Source organism: Ursus americanus, chromosome 1, assembly GCF_024610735.1.
Source record: "Ursus americanus isolate L20-20 chromosome 1, mUrsAme1.1.p, whole genome shotgun sequence".
In the NCBI taxonomy this organism is placed as follows: domain Eukaryota; kingdom Metazoa; phylum Chordata; class Mammalia; order Carnivora; family Ursidae; genus Ursus; species Ursus americanus.
The window spans coordinates 8417695-8438684 of NC_142127.1; the positions used below are offsets into that span (position 1 = coordinate 8417695).

General features: G+C 42.7%; 1 protein-coding gene across 24 annotated transcripts in view; it reads left to right on the top strand.

Annotated features, from left to right (window-relative positions):
* Window positions 1–20990, top strand: part of CLASP1 (cytoplasmic linker associated protein 1) — a 267594-nt gene that overhangs the window by 24043 nt on the left and 222561 nt on the right. For 23 of the 24 annotated variants that reach the window (XM_087854114.1, XM_087854590.1, XM_087854040.1 and 20 more), the window contains exon 2: window positions 9584–10063. In XM_087854114.1, the coding sequence (XP_087710240.1) occupies window positions 9869–10063 (195 nt within the window). In that variant the 5' untranslated portion in view covers window positions 9584–9868. Of the gene's footprint in view, window positions 1–2805; window positions 2943–9583; window positions 10064–20990 lie in introns of all 24 variants that reach the window. The other variant, XM_087854081.1, reaches the window with a different exon arrangement.

Below are 20990 nucleotides of genomic sequence, written 5' to 3' on the forward strand. Positions count from 1 at the left end.
GCATTGTTTTGTTTTTGTTTTTGTTTTGGCATTAATTTTTCATCACCAGCGTGTTTTTCACCACCACATATTTTGTGGAATTGATTGGTGCACTACTTTCGTCTTCTTGTGAATTTCAGACTTTCTTGTTTTACACTTTATTGATAGGTGTACATTATATTCCATAATACTGAAAGGGAGATTTTCCTCCCTTAGGAGATGGTAGTGCCTGATTTTTGAATAGTACTTTACTATTTGTAATTATGAAGGTAACATATATTCATTATAGAAAATACTTAGAAAATATAGAAAAGTGCAACGAAAAATCTACAATCTTATCACCAGAAATTAAGCAATGTCAGTGAATTTTTTTTCTATTCATACGGACTGCCTTTTCAGTGGAATATGGTGAACCTTCCCCTTTTATTCCATTTTGAGCATTTGCATTATATGTTATGGCTGTATTTTGTCCTGACTTCACCATAGTTAATTATTATTCATAGTGGGGTGAGTGATTGAGATAAATAGGGAGATTAACTCTGATTTTTTTCCCCCTACCGCAGAATGTTATGGTCTTGTGATCACTTGAATAATTCCAGATTTTTATGATCTTTCCCAGGAAAATAATTGTAGGCCCACCCAAGTCTCCTGATTCTTCTGTTCATAGATGATTTGTGTAGGGCTCCCTGAATGAAGGCCTCCTGACTTTGGGGCTAGAAAATGATTATTGGGCATTGTCTGTGGCCAGTCTTTCTGTTCTTTGCCTAATGGTTATTTCCAGACTTTTCGAGGCTGAGAACTCTTTTTAGTGTCCAGCATCACAGGGCTCTACAGAAGTGGAATTTCTAGTATTTGTTAATTGAGAAAAATGATCAAACTAAAAGAATTCAGCATTACTTTTTATATTATCTTTGCCCTTACAAATTTATACCTGCTTGCACCCGAGTTTGAAAAATTGTGGATATGAAGACTTACTCAGTTCATGGGTAATGTTTGGTGTGCGTATGGAAGAATGCTCAGACATTCTTGTAGTAACTGTACACTCTCATCTCAAAGGTGGGGTTAGTGTTTACAGGTTGGGAGCCGGTGCTCTGGCCTTTCCAAATTGCTGGTTTTCCTCTCACCGTCTTCTGCATTTGTGCTTTGTCCATATGTATTTGCACATTCCTTTTACCTGGAATGTTTTTTACATTCTTCCTACCCTCCAATTACTCCTACTCCCCAAGAAGAAAATGAACTCAGTTAATGATTGCCAGTGACTTTTGATTTTCAGCTCAAACTTCATTCTTTTAACAAATATTTCTCAGGTGCCTTGTGTGTTACAGGCATAGTTATAGGCGTTAGGTGAATGTAATAAACAAGATCCCCGCCTTCTAAGACTGACAGTCCTGTAGGAAAACAGACAGCAAATAGGTAAACGTGCGATAGAATTATAACTTGTCATAAGTGTTTTTGAGAGAAGGGAACAGCTTGCAGTGATGGGGGCCCTCCTGTGAGTGGTCTTTGAAGGACTTGTTGAGGAGGACCTTTAAGCTGAAGCCCTGAGGCCCACAGCCAGACTACTGTAGGGATATGGACAGTGTTTAAGGCAGCAGGAAGAGCAAGAGTGAGGCCCGTGTGTACCATGAGTTCAGAGATACCCTGGAGATAACAATTTGGAAGTCATCGGTTTAAAAGCAGTTTTTAAATTCATGGCAATGGATGCTGAGTGTTTTGGAGTGAGCAAGATTAGAAGATGAGAGGCATTGGTTTCAGCCCTGTAGCAGCTCTGGAAGTAGAGCAGAGATGGTTAGAGAAACTCAAGTAGGCGCAGCCAGAAAAGTAGCAGGAAGGCGTGATCATTTGTTTTGACGAAAGTGGGAAGTTTTTCAAGCAGCATGGAGTGGCCAGCTTTAGAATGCTGCGGAGAGCTGGAGTTAGCAAAGAAGAGAAGAGTATTGCTTGGATTTGCCAGCATGGAGGTCATCTGTGATAATGATGAGCTCCAGGGGAGTAGGGGCAGGTGAAGCCCGATCGCTGGGGCTGCAGGGTGAACAGGAAGCGCATCAGTGCACCTGATGTCCTGGGAGGGAGAAGGGTGCAGGCTGCAGAGCAGGGTACATGGGCCCTTGGGGAGAAGATGGGAAAGTCATTTTGGAGAGAAGGGCGGAGCACACTTACTAGAGAACGCGAGTTGGGATGCTGGGTTGGGATACTTTGTGAAGCTGGAGATTATCAGTGTAAAATGAAACCGGTTGGCCGCGTGCGCGTGTTCCTTCAGCATGATGGACTGTTTGCTGCATGCACGAGAAAACACCTGATTAAGTATGTCAGGTTCTTCCAAGGCTTGGTCTTAACTAGGCAACTAGTAGGAAGAGAAAGTTGAGGGTAGTTTCAAGCTCTTAACACCCCTGTGGAACTGAATCCAGACTAAAAGGAAGGCCAAACTGGGAAGGCTTTTTCAGGAATTGAGGAGGCTGGGGCCATGTGCTTGAGCGTAGGAGCTGGAAGGCAGTTGTGGTTGAAAAGCTGGATTGCAGAATATGTCCGGGAACTGAGAGACGAGGAGGGGTTGCTGATACCTGAGAGCAGACACCCGGAAGTTCAAGTTCGAGGTCTGAGGTGGCTGAAGAGAGAGGGCACTGAAGGACGCTGAGGCAGGGAGGAGGGAGACGGGGAGGCTGGAGGCCCAGCGCGCCTGAACCAGTGACTGCAGGCTGATGAATGGAAGCGGGGGCCGGCTGGGAGAGTGAGTGCTCTGTCTGCACGGTGGGAGCTGCCCTGCCCCAGCCATGAAATTCCCACTTGGATTTCCTCAGGCCACGTTTTGTCTGCTTTCTCTGCCAGCTGCAGCACCTTCTACAAACATCCTGCTCAGGACTCCTGATCGTCTTGCAGCTGTTTGCGTTTCTGTGTCTTCCTTCTTCTGGGCAATGGGCTCCTCCTCGAGGGCCTGGACAGAGCCTTACGTTGCATGATTTCCGGTCAGTGGCACAGTACGTGCTGGTCACGTCACGGGCCCAGAGGAAATGTTCACTGAACGTGTGGGCTCAGAAGTGGGGGTGCTGAGGGGGAAGGGAGAGAAAGAACAGAAGGCACAGGTAGAGTGAGAACGGAGATTTACTGCGGGCAGGGCAAGGCAGAGTGTCTTTGTAAAATTTCAGACCACATTATAAAAATCATTACAGTGCAAAAACGGTTGCTTAATGATAGAAACACACTGCTTTTGACTTAACGTGAATAACTTCTGGTAATTTCTGGCTTCCAGAGTTGGCTTTTAAAGTATTATGACTGCTTTCTGCATATTTTCTAGGGAGATTTTTGATTTGTTATTCACTTTGTTGTGCTGCTAGTTCAAGTTGTCCTTCTTGGTACTATAATATGGAATATTATTTTATTAAAGCTTCCTAAGTACTTGTGATTTGATTTCTTGTTTCCTAATCCTCTACTTCTTGTGCCCCACATGCTATAGCTATTTACCATTTTCGTGTTTCAATTATTAAGTGCCTGTACTTTGGATTTTCAGTCTGGTAGTAGAGCGTTGTAGTATAGTGTTAAGAATAAAACAGTAAGGCTAGGCAGCTCTGGTTTTCAATTACTGCCTGACATTATTAGCTTTAAAACTCTGGGCAGTTTTACTCTGAGCCTTTCTGAGTTTCACTTCTTTATCTTTGGAATGGGAATACTGATGCCCACCTATGTCACAGGTATTTCATGGTCTCACCTTAGCGTGCTTCTTCCCTCAACCATTTACAAGTGTCTTCCTCCCTCATTTGTTTATGCTTTTTGCCCCCATTAAGTTTTGTCATTTCCCCTATTAAGTGCACCCTATTACCTGATGGGCGTGTATAGTTTTAACTTGGTCATCCCAGGCCTTCTCGGTCATCCCTTCTCTGAGTTGCCACGGCACTTATACATACCCCTTACCTGGCGGGTGCAACATTCTACCTGTGAAATCTAATGTGCACCCTGTGTTTGTGTTGAATTATCACACCGACAAGCTTTTTGTGCATCTTGTTTTCTCCAAGTAAGTTGGAAGCATTTTCAAGTCAAGCCATAGATTATAGTTATTTCTGTTGTATCTTCTGTAGCGAGATGTGATCTATCATGAGTCAGTAAAAGTAATTGAGACTAGCCTGGTAATGGGTAACCAGAATACAAATGTATTCATCCCATCTGTTTATCCATTTATTCATTCTGCAAACGTCCATTGAAAGTATATGTGTTAGTTAGATCGAAAAACATGACCACAACATTTTGCAGCTCCTCCTATTAATTGGTAGAATCCATTTCCTCACATTTAATCTGGGCTGGCCTTGTGACTTGCTTTGACCGCAGAATGTAGCAGAAGTGATTTGCAAGTTCCGGATTCTAGGCCTTGACAGGCCTGGCACCTTCCCCCTTTGCTACCGTGGAATGCTCTAATCACTATACAGTGAATTGCAGGCTAGGTTATTGAATAGTTAGAGGTCATATGTGGCAAGAGGCCCAGCCAGCAGCCAGCATCAGTGTGTCAGACATGTGAGTGGTGGCATTGTGGACTCTTGAACCCAGGTGAAGCGGGCAGGTGACAGCAGTGGCATGAATGATCCCAGATGAGATTTGTAGAAGAACCTTCTAGCTGGACCCAGCCAACACACAGACGTATGAGAAATATTAATTTGTTTTGAACTACTAGGTAAAAATGGTCCTACTTGTAACGTCTCTTATGGAGAAGTCTAAGAGCAGGGTTTATAGTTGGTTCTGTTCTCTCCCACCCTCCCTCCATCCTCCATTGTTAATACACCTCTATAGTTGGGTACCTAAGTGCCACACAATAATTATGGTAATTAAAGGGATAGAGATAGGAGCTTTTTCCTTCTTTCTTTTTTAAGATTTTATGTACTTATTTGAGAGAGTACACAAGTGGCGGGGGGCAGCAGAGGGAGAGGGAGAAGCGGGCTCGCCTGAGGCGGGACTTCATCCCAGGACTCGGAGATCATGACCTGAGCCAAAGGCAGAGGCTTAACCGACTGAGCCACCCAGGCACCCAGGAGCTAATTTTTAAAAATGTCCTGTGCAAACTCTTTTCATTTGTCATCTTATATAATGAATGTAGAGCCAAAATTCTCCCCAGCGCCACTCAGGAAATGGCAGAGTCAAGATTGGAGGCTGGCATTCTTAACTGTGTTGTTTTTTTCATTACCTCAGGCTCTCTAATTGAGTGTTTCTTCATTCTTGTTGAAGCTGGTATTTTTTAACTTCTTCCTGTTGGTTCCTAGCAGGAGTAGGGCTATTGTTCTGGTAACCGTTGCTCTGTTAATTTCTACTTTCCTGGGTACTGTAAAGGAGAATGACTGTAGGACCATTGTCTTGACCTCTTATTGTTTTTCCCCCATAGGTATCCACCAAGATGATGTGGCAGGAAAAGGTTGGGGGGCTTGGACCCTAACTACTATACTGGGGGCAGGGAATGGTGGTTATGTTGAGGAATGGAAGGGCCCTTTGCAGTTGGGGAGGAGTTATAGAGGAGTTAGGACATTTTTTTCAGAAATACCTGGAATGTGTCCCTTTTCCAGGGCCTGATACAGTAACATCTGGTGGGCTCCATGGTTTTCATGGTGAGATCTTACTAAAAGAGAACACTTAGCCTTTTAAATTAAGAGGAAGAAAGGTACTTGGCTATTCTAAGGTACCTACCTTTCCTTTTATATCATTTTTATATTTCTCTTATTTTGGAAAATGTGTGCAAGTAGAACTTTCATTTTTTTAACTTAGAAATAGTGTTATATTCTGGGGGCGCTTGGGTGGTTCAGTCGGTTAAGAAATAGTGTTATATTCTGAGTAATTTTTTTTCTTTTTATTGAAGTATAGTTGACACATAGTGTCGCATTAGTTTCAGGTGTACGACAGTGACTCCACAAGTATGTACATTATGCTGTGCTCACCACAAGCGTAGCTGCCGTCTCTCTACATACAGTGCTGTTGATTGTATTCCCTGTGCTGTAGGTTTCAACCCCGTGACTTATTCAGTCCAATATTCTGAGGAATTTATTTTTTTCTTTAGAGAGGGAGGGAAGGGGAGGCAGAGGGAGAGGGAGAGAGAGAATCCCCAGCCAACTCCCTGTTGAGCATGGAGCCTGATGTGAGGCTCAATCTCACCACTCCGAGATCATGACCTGAGCCAAAATGAAGAGTCAGACGCTTAACCGACTGAGCCACCCAGGTGCCCTCTGAGTAATTTCTAACATTAGTACTGCTGTCAAGGAGTCACTTGTGCGATGCCACTCTCCTGAATGACGATTTCAGAACCGATGTGAAGAGGTGCTGTGCTGGTTTCTTAAGCTCTCTCTGGGCCGAGGGCTGAGTCCTGTTTACTCTTGGGTCCCAGTGCCTTCCAGTAATGCCTTACACATAACAGACCTGGTTTTTGTTTGGTCCAGCCACAGGTAACCTCTGGGAACGCAGGTTCCAGGTTAACTTTAGACCCGTTTCCTTGTTGTGCTTTTCCCTGGTAGAGAGCCTGGGCAGGATGTGGGTGGAAGGAAGAAAATTTTACCTCCTCCTCCTGTTTGTTTATATTCTATTTTCTGCATTTTTTAATATAACGTTTTTACAATTCTGTTGCTATATGAAATTTTGCTGGTATTGTTGTTTGTTTAGAAAATTCTTGGGGGTACAGGGAAAAGGATACATATTTATTTACTTGGATTGCTAAAAATATCTCTGAAAGGATACACAGGAAACTAGGGATGTTATTTGCTTTTAGGCAGGGAAACCAGGCGACTGGGGGGCAGGAGTGGGAGGGAGATTTTGCACTGTTGTATCTCGTGAATTGGGACCATGTGATTGATATTCCTTGAATACCTTTGAAAGCAGAGATGGAGAAAATGCTCAAGAGCATAGGAAAAAGGTACCCCAAAAATACAGTTTAGTAAAAATAAATATGAGAGGATTATCAGTTACTTTTTTTTTTTTTTTTAATTTAATTTAAGGAGAAAAGAGAGAACCCAGTCTGCTTAACGCCTAGGGGCTTCCAGTGTCTTTCATTCTGCGGGTTTTGTGCATAGGAATTTGTGACCTGCTTTTGAGTATGTTAAGCCTCTGTTGCATAGCTGCCTTCAAGAAGCATATACTTTTATTTGTTAGAAATCTTAGACAATTCTAATTGAAGGGGAGCTTTTTATATAATACATATTTTAAAAATTAGAGACTTGAATGAATGGGATCGCTCCTTTCCTAGCAGTGGAGACTTTGTTCTCTTGCCTCTTGCTTCCTACCTGAGCACGAAGTCTGACCTCCTTTCCCTGAATGAGAGCAGAACTAGGCCAGACTTATAATCACAAAGGTTTGAAAGTGGGGAAAGGAAACTAATTGGCCATGCGACCTTGGAAAATTACTTACCTCAGTTTCTTTATCTGTAAAATAGGGATTTCAATACCTACTTTATACAGTTGGTTGGAGAATTAAAGATAATGGATATAAATCATCTAGCATGGGACTTGATACCTCAAGTAAATGCTTGAAAGCTGTGTGATTATTATCATTATTGGTTAGTGTCTGTTGATTTTAGGCCCCTTGAAGGAGTAAAGGGTAGGAGGTTCTTTTCACTGAGAATGAAAGATAGATGTTTAGGGGAAGGCGGAGTACATCTGTTATCTGTCAGTGTATAACCAAACACCACAAACTTAGTGGCTTAAAACAACAATGAAATATTATTTCTCATAATTCCATGGTTTGGCTGGGTAGTTTTTTTGCTCGTCTCTTTAGACTTCTTCGTGTAGCTGCAGTCAGATGATGACTGAAAGGGCTAAGTGGTCCCCGATGGACTCACTCACAAGTCCGGCAGTGCCGCTGGCTACTGGTTGGGGCGTGTTGGTTCTCTTCCACGTGGCTTCTCAGGTTCCAGGTTCCAGAAGCTTCCTCACTGTGTGGCAGGCCCAGGGCGGCATTCTAAGAGGCCGAGCTGCAGTGCTTGCCTATCAAGTCTCTGCTTCCTTTTGCAGTTGCTGATTTTCCACTGGCCAAAGCAGGTCACAGGGCCAACCTCGGGTCACTGTGGGAGGGAGCTAAATCCCCTCCTTGGTGGGGGAAAGAAACAAAGAATTTGTGGCCATTTTTAATCCACTACAAGCCCACCCTTGTTTGATGTGCTTCTTGGGCTAATAATGGAGCCAAGAAAGAAAAGATTCTGTTAGTTTATCCAGTTTTCCTATATCACTGATGCCTACTTTAGACCAGCATGGGAGCTGATTAAGGAACTGGGGCTATTTTGTTTGGACTAAAAATTGGAATGAAGGGTAATAGCTGCTTTTATGTATTTGAAGATCCTTCTTACGAAGGAGGGACCAGTTTCAGGGTATGGAAGTGACTGGAAAGCAGCTCTCTCCTCTGCTATGTGAGGTAGTGAGTCTTCTCAAATGCTGTCCTGCCCCCAGCCCCATGCATGTAGAAGACGGGTAATCGTGTGTCAGGGGCTTTTGAAGGAGGGTCTTTCTCATTGAATGACTCGACTTAAATGATTCCTGTTGGTGTCAGAAGTCTCTGATTCTGGAATTCAGGAAGTGCACTGTGCTCTTTATCCTGGGGATAGGGATAGATGAGGTGATGTTAGAAAGGGGCAGAATTCCTCTGCACAGACTTGTAATTTTACTTGATGTATAAGTTCATATTTACCTGCTAGAACCCCTGAGAGCTGGGATTGACTGGTGGTGTGAGGAACAGTTCTATTTAGTACAACGTCAGGGAGGTGCTGCATCTTGAAGACATGTTTTCTGTGAGTCTTCTTAGGTTAGAATGAAAAGACTCAAGAGAAGAAATTGAAGTTAGAAAGAGATGGGTACAATTTCTCCAGCAGCTACAGATTAACTATTCAGTTTACTCAGTTTGTCTAATGAAAACAATTTTGGTACAACTTTCCCGTAACATGATCTTGAGATCTCCTGATTTTATATATAACAAAACACCAGGTCCGAATGGTGCCATTGTCAGCTGAGAATCCTGTCCATAAGTGATCAGCATGTGAGCTTGTTCCCATTTCTCCCTCCATCATTTCCTCTTCTTTGTTGGGGGGAGGAGGAGGCAGGGATGACTGTTCCCTCTGTTGTCAAGCTACTGAGCAAGAAGTCTGATGGATGTGCTGTTTTTGGTTCATGTTACCAGGCTGGCCACCTTGGTCATTGGTGTTTCTGTGGAGCCTGCCGCATTTCCAGCACTGGGGTGTTTTTGTTTTTTCTTTTTTTTAGAAAACTCAGAGTAAAGCAATAAGCTACAGTACCTCCAGTGATTCACACGCAGAGTGGTGTTAGGTTTTTGGTGGGAAGCAAAATTAAGCTCCAAATAAATATGCTGGCTGAAGCAGAAGATTGCTTTCCTGACTGGCTCGTTTACAAGCTGGAAAGTTGTGAAAAACATCAACCTACCAACTGTGTAGCTCGTTGGCTCTTTGCTTTGGGCTTCCATGTTCTTCCTGGTAAAAATAATAATTATGTTATTCTGATATGGTTGCCAAGTGTTCATGCTTCTCACTCCACTTGTGATTATAAATGATTCTGCAACGCAAATTGCTTTGTCTTTGATTTAATGTTTCATAACATTTGGATGTTATGTTATCTGTGCTGATTTGTCATTCTCTTTCCCTTTTCAGAATGGACTGCTGAATTATGAAGAATTTCAGACCCAATAGTGGAACCTCACTCGGCCACTCACTCCTTTATCTCCTACTAGTTATTTAAATTGGACTTTTAATATCCTGCCAGCTGCTCTTCAGACACACATGGTGCATTGTTGCCATTCCCCGGATTGCATCTTTGAAACACAGGCTCTTAGTAACTTTCAGCAAACAAAGAGGCAACCTCCCGGGTACATTTACTGGGAGGGTGTCACCCTGACTGCCCTCTAGCTTCTGCTGGATCTGGATTTGAATTCCACCATGGAGCCGCGCATGGAGTCCTGCCTGGCACAGGTGTTGCAGAAGGATGTGGGCAAACGACTGCAGGTTGGCCAAGAACTTATAGACTATTTCTCAGACAAACAGAAGTCTGCTGACCTTGAACATGACCAGACCATGTTAGATAAACTTGTGGATGGGCTTGCTACCTCTTGGGTGAACTCTAGCAATTACAAGGTAAGCTGTGGTTTAGAAGGCACTCCTGTAGGTGGTTGGTCTGCCTCGGTGGGTCAGAATTGGTCCTTAGGAAAAAGACTCCTTTGGGACCAATCAACATGATTCCTTGGTTTCCAGTAAGACACTTGCTCAGGTTGTGGCTTTTGGATGTTTCATCCTGGAGCAAGTAGGGTTTTCTTTAATTCTTGTTGGAGATCGAAAAATCCTTATGCTTTAGCACTTTGAGAGAAGGCCAAGTGAACAGATAAAGAGAGGCTTTTATGTCAGAAAGTTTATAATCATTTGTAGCCTTAAAGTTAAAGTGAATGTTCTATCTTGCACTGAAAGGGTCATGAAATGTTGGTGAGTGGCCCTTCATGAATAGCAAACGTCTTCACTGGTTTCCTGTGGGGGATGGAATTGGCGATAGTGTGTGGAGCATTTTACCGTCAGGTCACTGTTTTGAAGTCGGCCTAGGTACCTGGCCAGAAATTGTATGGGTTGCCAAGGACTCTTCTGTGACTTGTGTATCATGGCCTGGAGGATATCCTTCAGGTTCTAAAGATTGAGGTGGGTTGTGTGCCTTTGGTGGGTAGGGGGTGCAGGTGGGGGTCCCAAGACCCAAATGAGTTTTGAAGGTTGACCATTTTACCATTCAAGGATTGAGCTTTCGTGACTAAAAACTGGACTGGACTTGTACTGCAGAGGTGTCATCCTCTCTGCCTGTCCCCCTCCCCTCTCTTTGGGGCAAGATTGGGATGGAAGAGTAGGACTTTGGCATGACTCCTAATAGGTGCTATAGAAACTGGGAAAGCGGCTCACAGGAAACAGAATCTCTTGTGCTTTTCATTGGCTCAGTCTTCTGAGATTGATTTGGACTTGGAAACTGGTGTCTACAAGATTTGGGACTGAGGTAATATGGATGTTAAATAGGTAACATAGATGTTAAATAGGTAACACAGAGAGTCTGCTATACCGTGTGAGCTCTCTTAACCTCTAATGGCTTCGGCTTCAGGCTTCAGTTCCCTCAGCTACAGTGTTGGGATAACTGAGTTATTATGAGCACTAAGTGAGACAGTGTATGTTCATGGGAATACAAGCTGGTGCAGCCACTGTGGAAAACAGTATGGAGGTCCCTTAAGAAGTTGAAAATGGAGCTACCCTATGACCCATCAATTGCACTATTAGGTATTTACCCCAAAGATACAAACACAGTGATCCGAAGGGGCAGCTGCAGCCCAATGTTTGTAGTAGTGATGTCTAAATAGCCAAACTATGGAAGGAGCTCAGATGTCCGTCGACAGATGAATAGATAAAGAAGCTGTGGTATATATATATACAATGGAATACTACTCAGCCATCAAAAATTGAAATCTTGCCATTTGCAATGACATGGATGGAACTAGAGGGTATTATGCTAAGGGAAATAAGTCAATCAGAGAAAGACAATTATATGATTTTACTCATATGTGGAATTTAAGAACCAAACGGGAATACAGGGGAAGGGAGGAAAAAATACAATAAGACGAAACCAGAGAGGGAGATGGCCCATAGAGACTCTTAATCATAGGAAACAAACTGAGGGTTTCTGGAGGTGAGAGGGTGGAGGGATGGGGTAACTGAGTGATGGACATTGAGGAGGGCATGTGATGTAATGAGCACTGGGTATTACATAAGACTGATGAATCACTGACCTCTACCTCTGTAACTAATAATACACTATATGTTAATTAATTGAATTTAAATAAAAAATAAAGTGCATATCTAAACAACAACAAGAAAAGATAAATGAGGTGGTGTATCTATCTAGTTGTCCTATGCTTGCCCCATAACAAGCATTGGGATATTAGCAGTTGTTATCAAGACTGGTTCCTGTCTTTGAGGAGCCCCTAGTCCAGGGTGAGTGGGGAGGGAGAGCACTGATCAACAAGCCAAGGGTTACAGTATAGTATAGTGGGAGCAGTAGCAGAGACTCACAGAATTCGGTGGGAAGCCAGAAGAACATGAGAACACTGCCTGGAGGAATCCAAGGTTTGAAGATTGGGTAGTTTTTTCCTGAAGTGTGAAAGATTAAGACTTGACCCTTCTCGAAGTAATTTCTAAGGAAAGCAGCTTGGTGTGAAGAAGTCAGGAAGACAGGTTTTGCTACTGAGTTGCATGTGATCATGGACCATTCGCTTTACCTGTCTGTGCAATGCTGGTGTTTGACCAGATAACGGGAGTCTCCAAGCTCTAATATCTTATACAGATTCATACCGGTGACTTTACAATCGGGGCCATGTCGCATAGTTCTAATGTTGCACAGTGCTGAGCACCCCTTCTTTATAAGCTCTTCAGTGTGGTGACATCGAGCCCTGTGCGTACCTGGAGCCTGGAGCCTGGAACATAGAAGGTGCTCAACGAATACTGGTTCCATGAGTGAACTCAGGCACTTAGACTGTTGGGCAAGTAGTCCTGGTAGCTTTACCAAAATCTGGAAACTTACTTTTTAGGGCCCCCCCTCCTTTTTAAAGATTTATTCATATGAGAGAGAAAGCACAAGGAGGGGGAGCATCAGAAGGAGAAGGAGAAGCAGACTCCCTGCTAAGCAGGGAGCCTGATGCGGGGCTTGATCCCAGGACCCTGAGATCATGACCTGAGCCGAAGGCAGTCACTTGACTGACTGAGCCACCCAGATGCCCCCCCCCACTTTAATCATAGATCAGGATTTCTCATTAGAGCCTCAGGTGCATTTTATGTTTTATTTGACATGTTTTCTATATTATGGATTGAAAGGATTCACTTTGTGTTAAAACTTTGCAGCTTGGCTTCTTGATTTTTTTTTTTTTTAATTAAGGACTAAAATGGCGAAAAGGGAAACAATTTTAGGCTTTCAAAACAGTAGTACTTGGATATTGTTATTCCTTAACAGAGAATATAGATGAATGTCAACGCAATGTCTTATTTAAAAAAATAGTTGGCTGGGGCTTGAATCATTTTACATTTGATTATTTCTTAACTTGGTAAACAAATTTGTATTTGGTATTAATTGCAGTTTAACAGCTACCCTTTATTGCTTAGTTACTATGTTTTCAGGATATTACCTGTCTTATCTCATTTAATTTTTGCAATGCCCCTGCAAGGTAGGTGGTGGTACCCTGATTTTATACATGAGATAACTGAGATCACCCAGAATTATGAGAACCTTCAGAACAGGGTCTGCAAACTTTCTTGAAGGCCGTGTCATAAATATTTAAGGCTCGGTGGGCCGTATGGATTTTTCGCAGATATTTAACAAATTCGGGCCATTCTAGTGCAAAAGCATCCACAGGCCACGCACGAATGAGTATGGCTGTGTTCCAAAACAGCTTAATTTATAGAAATGTGGAGGACCAGTTTGGCTCATGGACTGTAGTTTTCCAGCCCCCAAACTAGAACATTGTACACCTACTATGTGTAAATACTTTTCCTTCCTTTCTTCCTTTCTTTTCCTTCCTTCCTTTCTTTCTTTCTTTCTTTCTTTCTTTCTTTCTTTCTTTCTTTCTTTCTTTCCTTCCTTCCTTCCTTCCTTCCTTCCTTCCTTCCTTCCTTCCTTCCTTCCTTCCTTCCTGGGAGAGAGAGAGAGAAAGCATGGTGGGGAGGGGCAGAGAGAGAGAGAATCTTAAGCAGGCTCTACACCCAGTGTGATGCCCGACATGGGGCTTGATCTCATGACCCTGAGATCATGACCTGAGCCAAAACCAAGAGTTGGACATTTAACTGAGCCACCCAGGTGCCCCCGTAAGTACTTTTCCTTTAGTGGTGGGAACATTCATGATTCATCTGGCAGAAGAGTAAGGCTTATAATTTGCATGTGACTTTTGGGATGGGGAGAGCTACTGGTATAGGTTAAATAGAGTATGGTTTGTTTTTGGAGCACCTTATCTGAATTTTGAGAAATCTTGCCGTTTTTAGCCCTCTCTCATTCAGACTCATACTACAATCAATTTGCATTCTGTTAGCCTGTCACGGATCATCTACTGTGAGTTGGCTTTGAACTTTCTTGTATAATAGAAGTCATCTTGGGGATTGAGGAATCAGTTATTCAAAGAAGGCCCTCGTATGTCAGAACACCAGAGGGCTACACCTTGGGGTGCTGTTCAACCTGGAAGCACTTAGTAAGTATTCTTTGTTGTCCCAGTGACTGCGGGAGACACAGAGGAGAGGGGAGAATCTTCTTGTGCATGAGGATTCTTTTCCAGTAACTCAGACATTAAAAGTAAACCCCTGAATTTTGAATATGGTTGCCCTCCTTGATCTGGTCTCTTCGTTTATTAAAACTTGAAGAACAAGGATGGTGGAGTAGATTTTTGTATGTACCTCCAGCCACTCTTGTGTCCCCCCCCCCCCCTTTCTATAGATGAGAAGGGATAAAAGGAGATCAGTCTGATCCAGAGAGGCTGCCTGGGCTCCCGCAGCTGGAGGGAGTTGAGGGACACTGATGCTGTGCAGCTTTGCCAGTGGATGATCCTTCTGTTCAGCCAGGCGGTGCAGTACCACGCGTCCCCACGCACCCTTACAGTGTGGGCACCTGCACATTTAGTGGGCTCAGCGCGGACCAGGTGCTTTTCATGAGCATAGTCCCAGAGTCCTTTCTCCACAGTTCCAAAATCCCTGAAGCCCCCAAACCTCGTGTTTTTGTTTGTCCTTTGACCCACAGGGAACTGACATGAAACTACTTGGACTCCTTACTTACCTGCTCAGGACATGTTTCACCACATAGGTATTCATATATTTGATTGTGGGTTGTTGCCCCAGATTTTGTTCAATATATATATATTCTCCACCCCCTCTCTCTATAGATTCTGTTCTCTATGTATGTTTCCTATCCTAGGTATGTAACTGTGTGCACTATACTTTTGTAAAACCTGAAAAATTTGGTATTCCAGAACACATCTGGCTGCCAGAGTTTTGGATAAGTGATTGTGGACCCGTATTTAGTATTGGAGAATAATAATGATAACCCATGGTTATGGGACATTTACTGTGTACCAGAAATTGTGCTAAATATGAGTTCATTTTTACCTTCTAATTACCGTATGGGGTAGATGGTGTTCTATCATTGTACAGATGAGGAGACTGATGCTCAGGTTAAGTCAAGTGACTTGTTCAAGGTGACAGAGCTAGGAACTAAGGTTTTTGGGACGTGACCCCAGGTGTTTATGCAACAGCGGAAGTTAATTAAGCACTTATGATGTGCCAGATACTGCACTGGGGGCAGGGTGTCCAGTGAGGACAATTGGGCCCAGTCCCCGCCCTGACCATGACTACCAGTACCCGGGCAGTCTACCTCTGTCTAAATCTGGGATGTGTGGACTTCATCCCGGTGCACTCTTGTCTCAAGGTGCGTGCCACGCTGCTTTGTATATGAAATTTGTAGGTTCTCTGTTAACCTAGGGCTTCCTTTTTCTCTGTCCTAATGGTCCTTATGGTCTAACTGGGTTGGGGGTGGGGGAAGGCAGGTAAGGCAGGTGAGAGGACAGTGCACAATGTTAGGATAGGGTATCGTTAACCGTTAAATGGCATCATAGGGTGTCTATAAATGTTGTAGAGTGGAGACAAAGAAAAAAAATGCTAGAGTTTGTTAGTTGGAGAGGCCGAGATGGAGAGAGAGAATTACATAGGGTCATGAATCAAAAGGAATGAGTTCCTAAAGGTTCAGAGAAGCCTGTTTTCCTTTCTTGTTTCTCCTTCTGGGGAGGACCATCTCTTGCAGACGTAGAAAATTTAGTCTTTCCTTAAGCCTCTTTACAGAGCACAGTGTTTACCTCTGCCCTGGATCAGGTGCCCTTTATGGGCGGGAGGGAAGGTGTGACAGATAAGGGAGGTTCTTCTCATTCCCCTGGCCTCTATCTCCACAACATTGGCTTTCATTGAGGTTTTTATTTCCCCCCTTGTGTCCTTGAGAGGAGAGCCAGAAAAGATTATTAGATTCAGATGAAGTGACTTCTGTTTCTTTTTCTGGCAGTCCAGTCGGTGCTGCCATCAAGCCATGCCTCCTTTCAGAGGCTGTTCATTTTTTCCCTGCAGTGTTGTCCAGTGGTTACAAGAGCCGCTTTTCTCTGGGTATATTTGATTGATTGATTGATTGATTGATTGAAGCATTTACATTTTATGAAACATTTATTTATTTAAAAAAGCTTTTGAGTATAGTTGGCATACAATGCTACATTCATTTCAGGTGCACAATATGGTGATTTAACTTCCCTATACGTTATGCTGTGCTCCCCACAAGTGTAGCTAACGTCTGTCCCCATGCAACAGTATTACAGTATCATGGACTATATTCCCCATGAATGCCTTTTATGCCAATGATTTATTCTTTTCCATAACTAGAAGTCTGTACCTTCCACGCCTCTTCACCCATTTTGCTCATCCCTGCACCCCACCACGCTTCTGGCAATCATTCATTCATTCATTCATTCATTCATTTATTTATTATTTTATTTTATTTTATTTTATTTTATTTTATTTATTTTATTTTAATTCCAGTGTAGTCAACATAGTGTTATACTGGTTTCAGGTGTACAATGTGGTGGTTCAACTGTTCCATGTGTTACTCAGTCCTTATCAAAATAAGTGTATTTTTAATCCTCTCTGGGTATATTTTAAAAAGATAGATGTCTCTGTTGTAAGTAAAAAATCTATAGTGAGTGGTACTAAGCAAAAGTAAAAACACCTCAGGAAAAGTTATTTCAAGAAAATTTCTGGGGCTTCTGGGTGGCACAGTCTGACAAGCACAGTCTGGTAAGCGTCTGACTCTTGATTTTGACCAGGTCATGATCTCAGGATCCCTAAGATCAAGCCCCGCATCCGGCTCTCCACTCAGTGGTGAGTCTGCTTGTCTGTATTCCTCTGTGATCTCTCTTGCTTTCACTCTCTCAAAAGTAAATAAACTCTTAAAAAAAAAGAGAGAGAGAGAAAAAAATTCTGTGGATTGTTGAGTAAAAATGGAATGCTTGATGGATGTAATTAGTAGCATTTCTTCCTAAATACATGTTTATATAAATGCAAGAGCATCAAAGTATATTGGAAATAATTCAGATTTGAATATGAACAGTCTGGATTCCAGTCCTGACTCTGCCACTTCGACTTTTGAGCAGGTAACTCTCCTCATCTGTAAAATGGGTGTGTGGTGATACCTACTACACAGCATTATCGTGCGGATTCAGTGAGCCGGTATACATAAGGTGCCAGTCATGCTTCACACTGTAGCATGTGGTCAGTGAAAGGAAGGTAATGGAGATATTATGGACTTACTGGTTAGCTCTGCCTTGGGGCTGAGGTTGCATCCCTTCCTGTAATCCTTGTTGGCCTGGGCCTGGTACAGAGGCCTCGGATCTTTTGTAGTAAGATACAAATCCTTGAGTTGCTGCACTGTTGATAAAGAGCAGAGCAGCTGCTGGCCGAGAATTCTAAGGGTGAGTTTAAAACCTACCCGTAACCCAAGGAACAAATAATCCAATCAAGAAATGGGCAGAAGACGTGAACAGACATTTCTGCAAAGAAGACATCCAAATAGCCAACAGACACATGAAAAAGTGCTCAACATCACTCCGCATCAGGGAAATACAAATCAAAAACACAACGAGACACCACCTCACACCAGTCAGAATCGCTAAAATTAACAAGTCAGGAAACAACAGATGTTGGCGGGGATGCGGAGAAAGGGGAACCCTCCTACATTGTTGGTGGGAATGCAGGATGGTGCAGCCACTCTGAAAAACAGTATGGAGGTTCCTCAAAAAGTTGAAAATAGAGCTACCCTACGATGCAGCAATTGCACTACTGGTATTTACTCCAAAGATACAAAAGTAGTGATCCAAAGGGGCACCTGCACCCCAGTGTTTATAGCAGCAATGTCCACAATAGCCAAACTATGGAAACAACCCAGATGTCCATAGACAGATGAATGGATAAAGAAGTGTTGTGTATATATATATACACACACACACACACACACACACACACACACACACACAATGGAATATTATGCAGCCATCAAAAATGAAAACCTTGCTATTTGTAACGACGTGGATGGAACTAGAGGGTATTATGCTAAGCAAAGTAAGTCAATCAGAGAAAGTCAGTTATCATATGATCTCACTGATATGTGGAATTTGAGAAACAAGGCAGAAGATCATAGAGGAAGAGAGGAAAAAATGAAACAAGATGAAACCAGAGCGGGAGACAAACCATAAGAGACTCTTAATCTCAGGAAACAAACTGAGGGTTGCTGGAGAGGAGGGGGGTGGGAGGGATGGGGTGGCTGGGTGATGAACACTGGGGAGCGTATGTGTTGTGGGGAGTGCTGTGTATTGTATAAAACTAATGAATCACAGACCTGTTCCTCTGAAACAAATAATACATTATATGTTAATTTTAAAAAAGCCAAAAAAATAATAAAATAAAATACATTCTAGATTCTAAAAAACAAACAAACAAAAATAAAACAAAACTGGCATTACACAATTAAAAAAAAAACCTACCTGTAAAACCAATCCATTGGTTGAGGACCCCTGTTCAAGGAGGGCTTCAATTGCTCTTCTAATTTTTAATAGTTTGTTTTAGAAAGCTAAAATTTAAATAAGGGTACATATAATAGAAGAAATCCTAAACTGAGTGTCAAAACAGAAAAAGAAACAGCTGGGGTGAGAAGGTGGAGCCGACAATGAGGCGGATGAATCAGTAAGCCACAGCTAATGTTGACTAATACAATAGCTAACAGTTAGTAAGTGCCCATTATGTGCCAGAAACTGTTACATGCTTTCCATTGGCTGCCTTATTAAATCATGACATAGGAACTATACAATGAGTTGTGTTTATTCCCCTTCTACTTAATGTTGTTTTTCCTATAGTAAAAGTGAAATGTGCCTGTTGTATGAACAAGAACCAACTAATGAAACTTCTGAATACAAAGTTTTAATGAAAAAACTGAAAATCGCTCCTAGTCTTTTTCCATAACTGTTTTATTGTATATGTTGGTAGAAGAAATGGAAAGAATATTTATGTAAGATTGATTATGCTACATGTGTTCTTTGTGTGTTTTATGTCTAGTTTCTTTTATTTAGCTTACACATGCTATTTCGTGAGCTTTTTGTTGTTGTTAAATGTATGTCATGATCGTTTTTTCAACTCAATACATTAGGTCACTTATGAGTTAATATAATTTCAGTGTATTATTCTCTTCTATAAATGGTTAGCCATCATTTCTGTATCCATAGTTGGTTGCTACCACCTACACAGTTTCTAGTTTTTTTGTTAAAAGCATCATGACGTTCATGCCCTCTTATGTGTGTGTGTGTGTGTGTGTGTGAGTGTGTGTGTGAGTGTGTGTGTGTTGAAAGTTATGAAAGCCTTTCAGCGTGAATTGCTGGGTGGGAGTGGGCCACATTGCCTGCCCGGCAGCGGCACATGAGTGTGTCTGTACCACCCCTGGGTGTTACTGTTTCTTTGGATAGTCTTCCTTTGGCATGGACAAAAGATACCTCTGTGTAGCTGGAGCAGCATTGGATAGTCTCTCTTCTGTATCTGACCTTTCAGGTAAGAGCAGATCTTAAGAGGATGTGAAGTAAATAATTTTATTCTTGTTAATCTCATTTCCCCTTTAAAAGGTTGAAGAGAGGGGCACCTGGGTGGCTCAGTCGTTAAGCGTCTGCCTTTGGCTCAGGGCGTGATCCCAGAGTCCTGGGATCGAGCCCCACATCAGGCTCCTCCGCGGGAGCCTGCTTCTTCCTCTCCCACTCCCCCTGCCTGTGTTCCCTCTCTCGCTGGCTGTCTCTCTCTCTGTTAAATAAATAAATAAAATCTTTTAAAAAAAAAGGTTGATGAGCAAAGGTTCTGTCTGGACGTATTAAACATGTGCAGAGAAGATGTCTGTAGTTCGGAGGAGGAAGTCCTGACACCTCGACAGAGTCCACTTTTTTGGATTAAAGAAATTGGTCTCCCTCTCTGTTGTTTTATTCCCGTTAGCTTATTTTTTTTTTCTACACAGAATGAGAATAATATTGATTTATCTCCCAAGAGAGTTGTGAGAGAAAAAAACCCATCATAATCCATTTATTTAGAATGTTCCTTTCCTTTTCCCAAGTGCATTCACACCTCTTGTGAAATGTCAGCTCATCTTAACTGGGCTAATCTGAAAGATGCTAAGTAACACCAGTAGATAGTAATTTTGTTTTTGTTGGTCAGTGAGGGAGAGGTTATGATCTTACTTGATTCTGCATATGATTCTAAGGTTTGTTTTTTTTTTTTAAACAGCTCTGCGAAGAAAAGGACTGATACTAGTCTTTCTGATCATGGGAAGGGAGTCAGATGGACTTTGTAGTGAGCAGCAATTGAGTTCAAACCGGTTTAAGCTGAAAAAGGGCAGTATTGGGCAGATCACTGGCCCAGGTTGAGATTACTGTGGGGACTCAGGTTGGGGAGGTCTCTACTTCTGTCTGGCTGATGGCTTCTCTTCTGTGTCCCACTCATGTCCAGTGTGGGCCCGGCTCACATCTTGCAGCTTTACCACCAGAAGAAAGAGTCTCTCTTTCCGCAGCTTGGATTACATCCCCAAACCCTTGACCCAGTCATTGTGGCCGTGTAAGAAAATGGTGGCCCCCACTCAGCAACCCTCCTGTCAAGGGATGGAGTGAGGAGGACAGGCTGCCCTAAAGGAATGAAGTTTGGCTGGGGGCAAGTGGCCTCTATGTGCAACCACTGGGGGCATTATGAATTTTGTCAGAAGTTTGTGTTTTGGATTGCTTGAGAGGCTGCAGGGCTCTGCCGGAGGCTCAAACGTTGGGGTCAGAGGCGCCTGTTTTTTTGTTTTGTTTTGTTTTGTTTTGTTTGTTTTTGGTTTTTGAGAGAGAGAGAGCATGAGCCTTGTAAGAGCAATTGAGGTGGGGGAGGGACAGAGGGAAAGGGGGAGAGAGAGAGAGAAGCT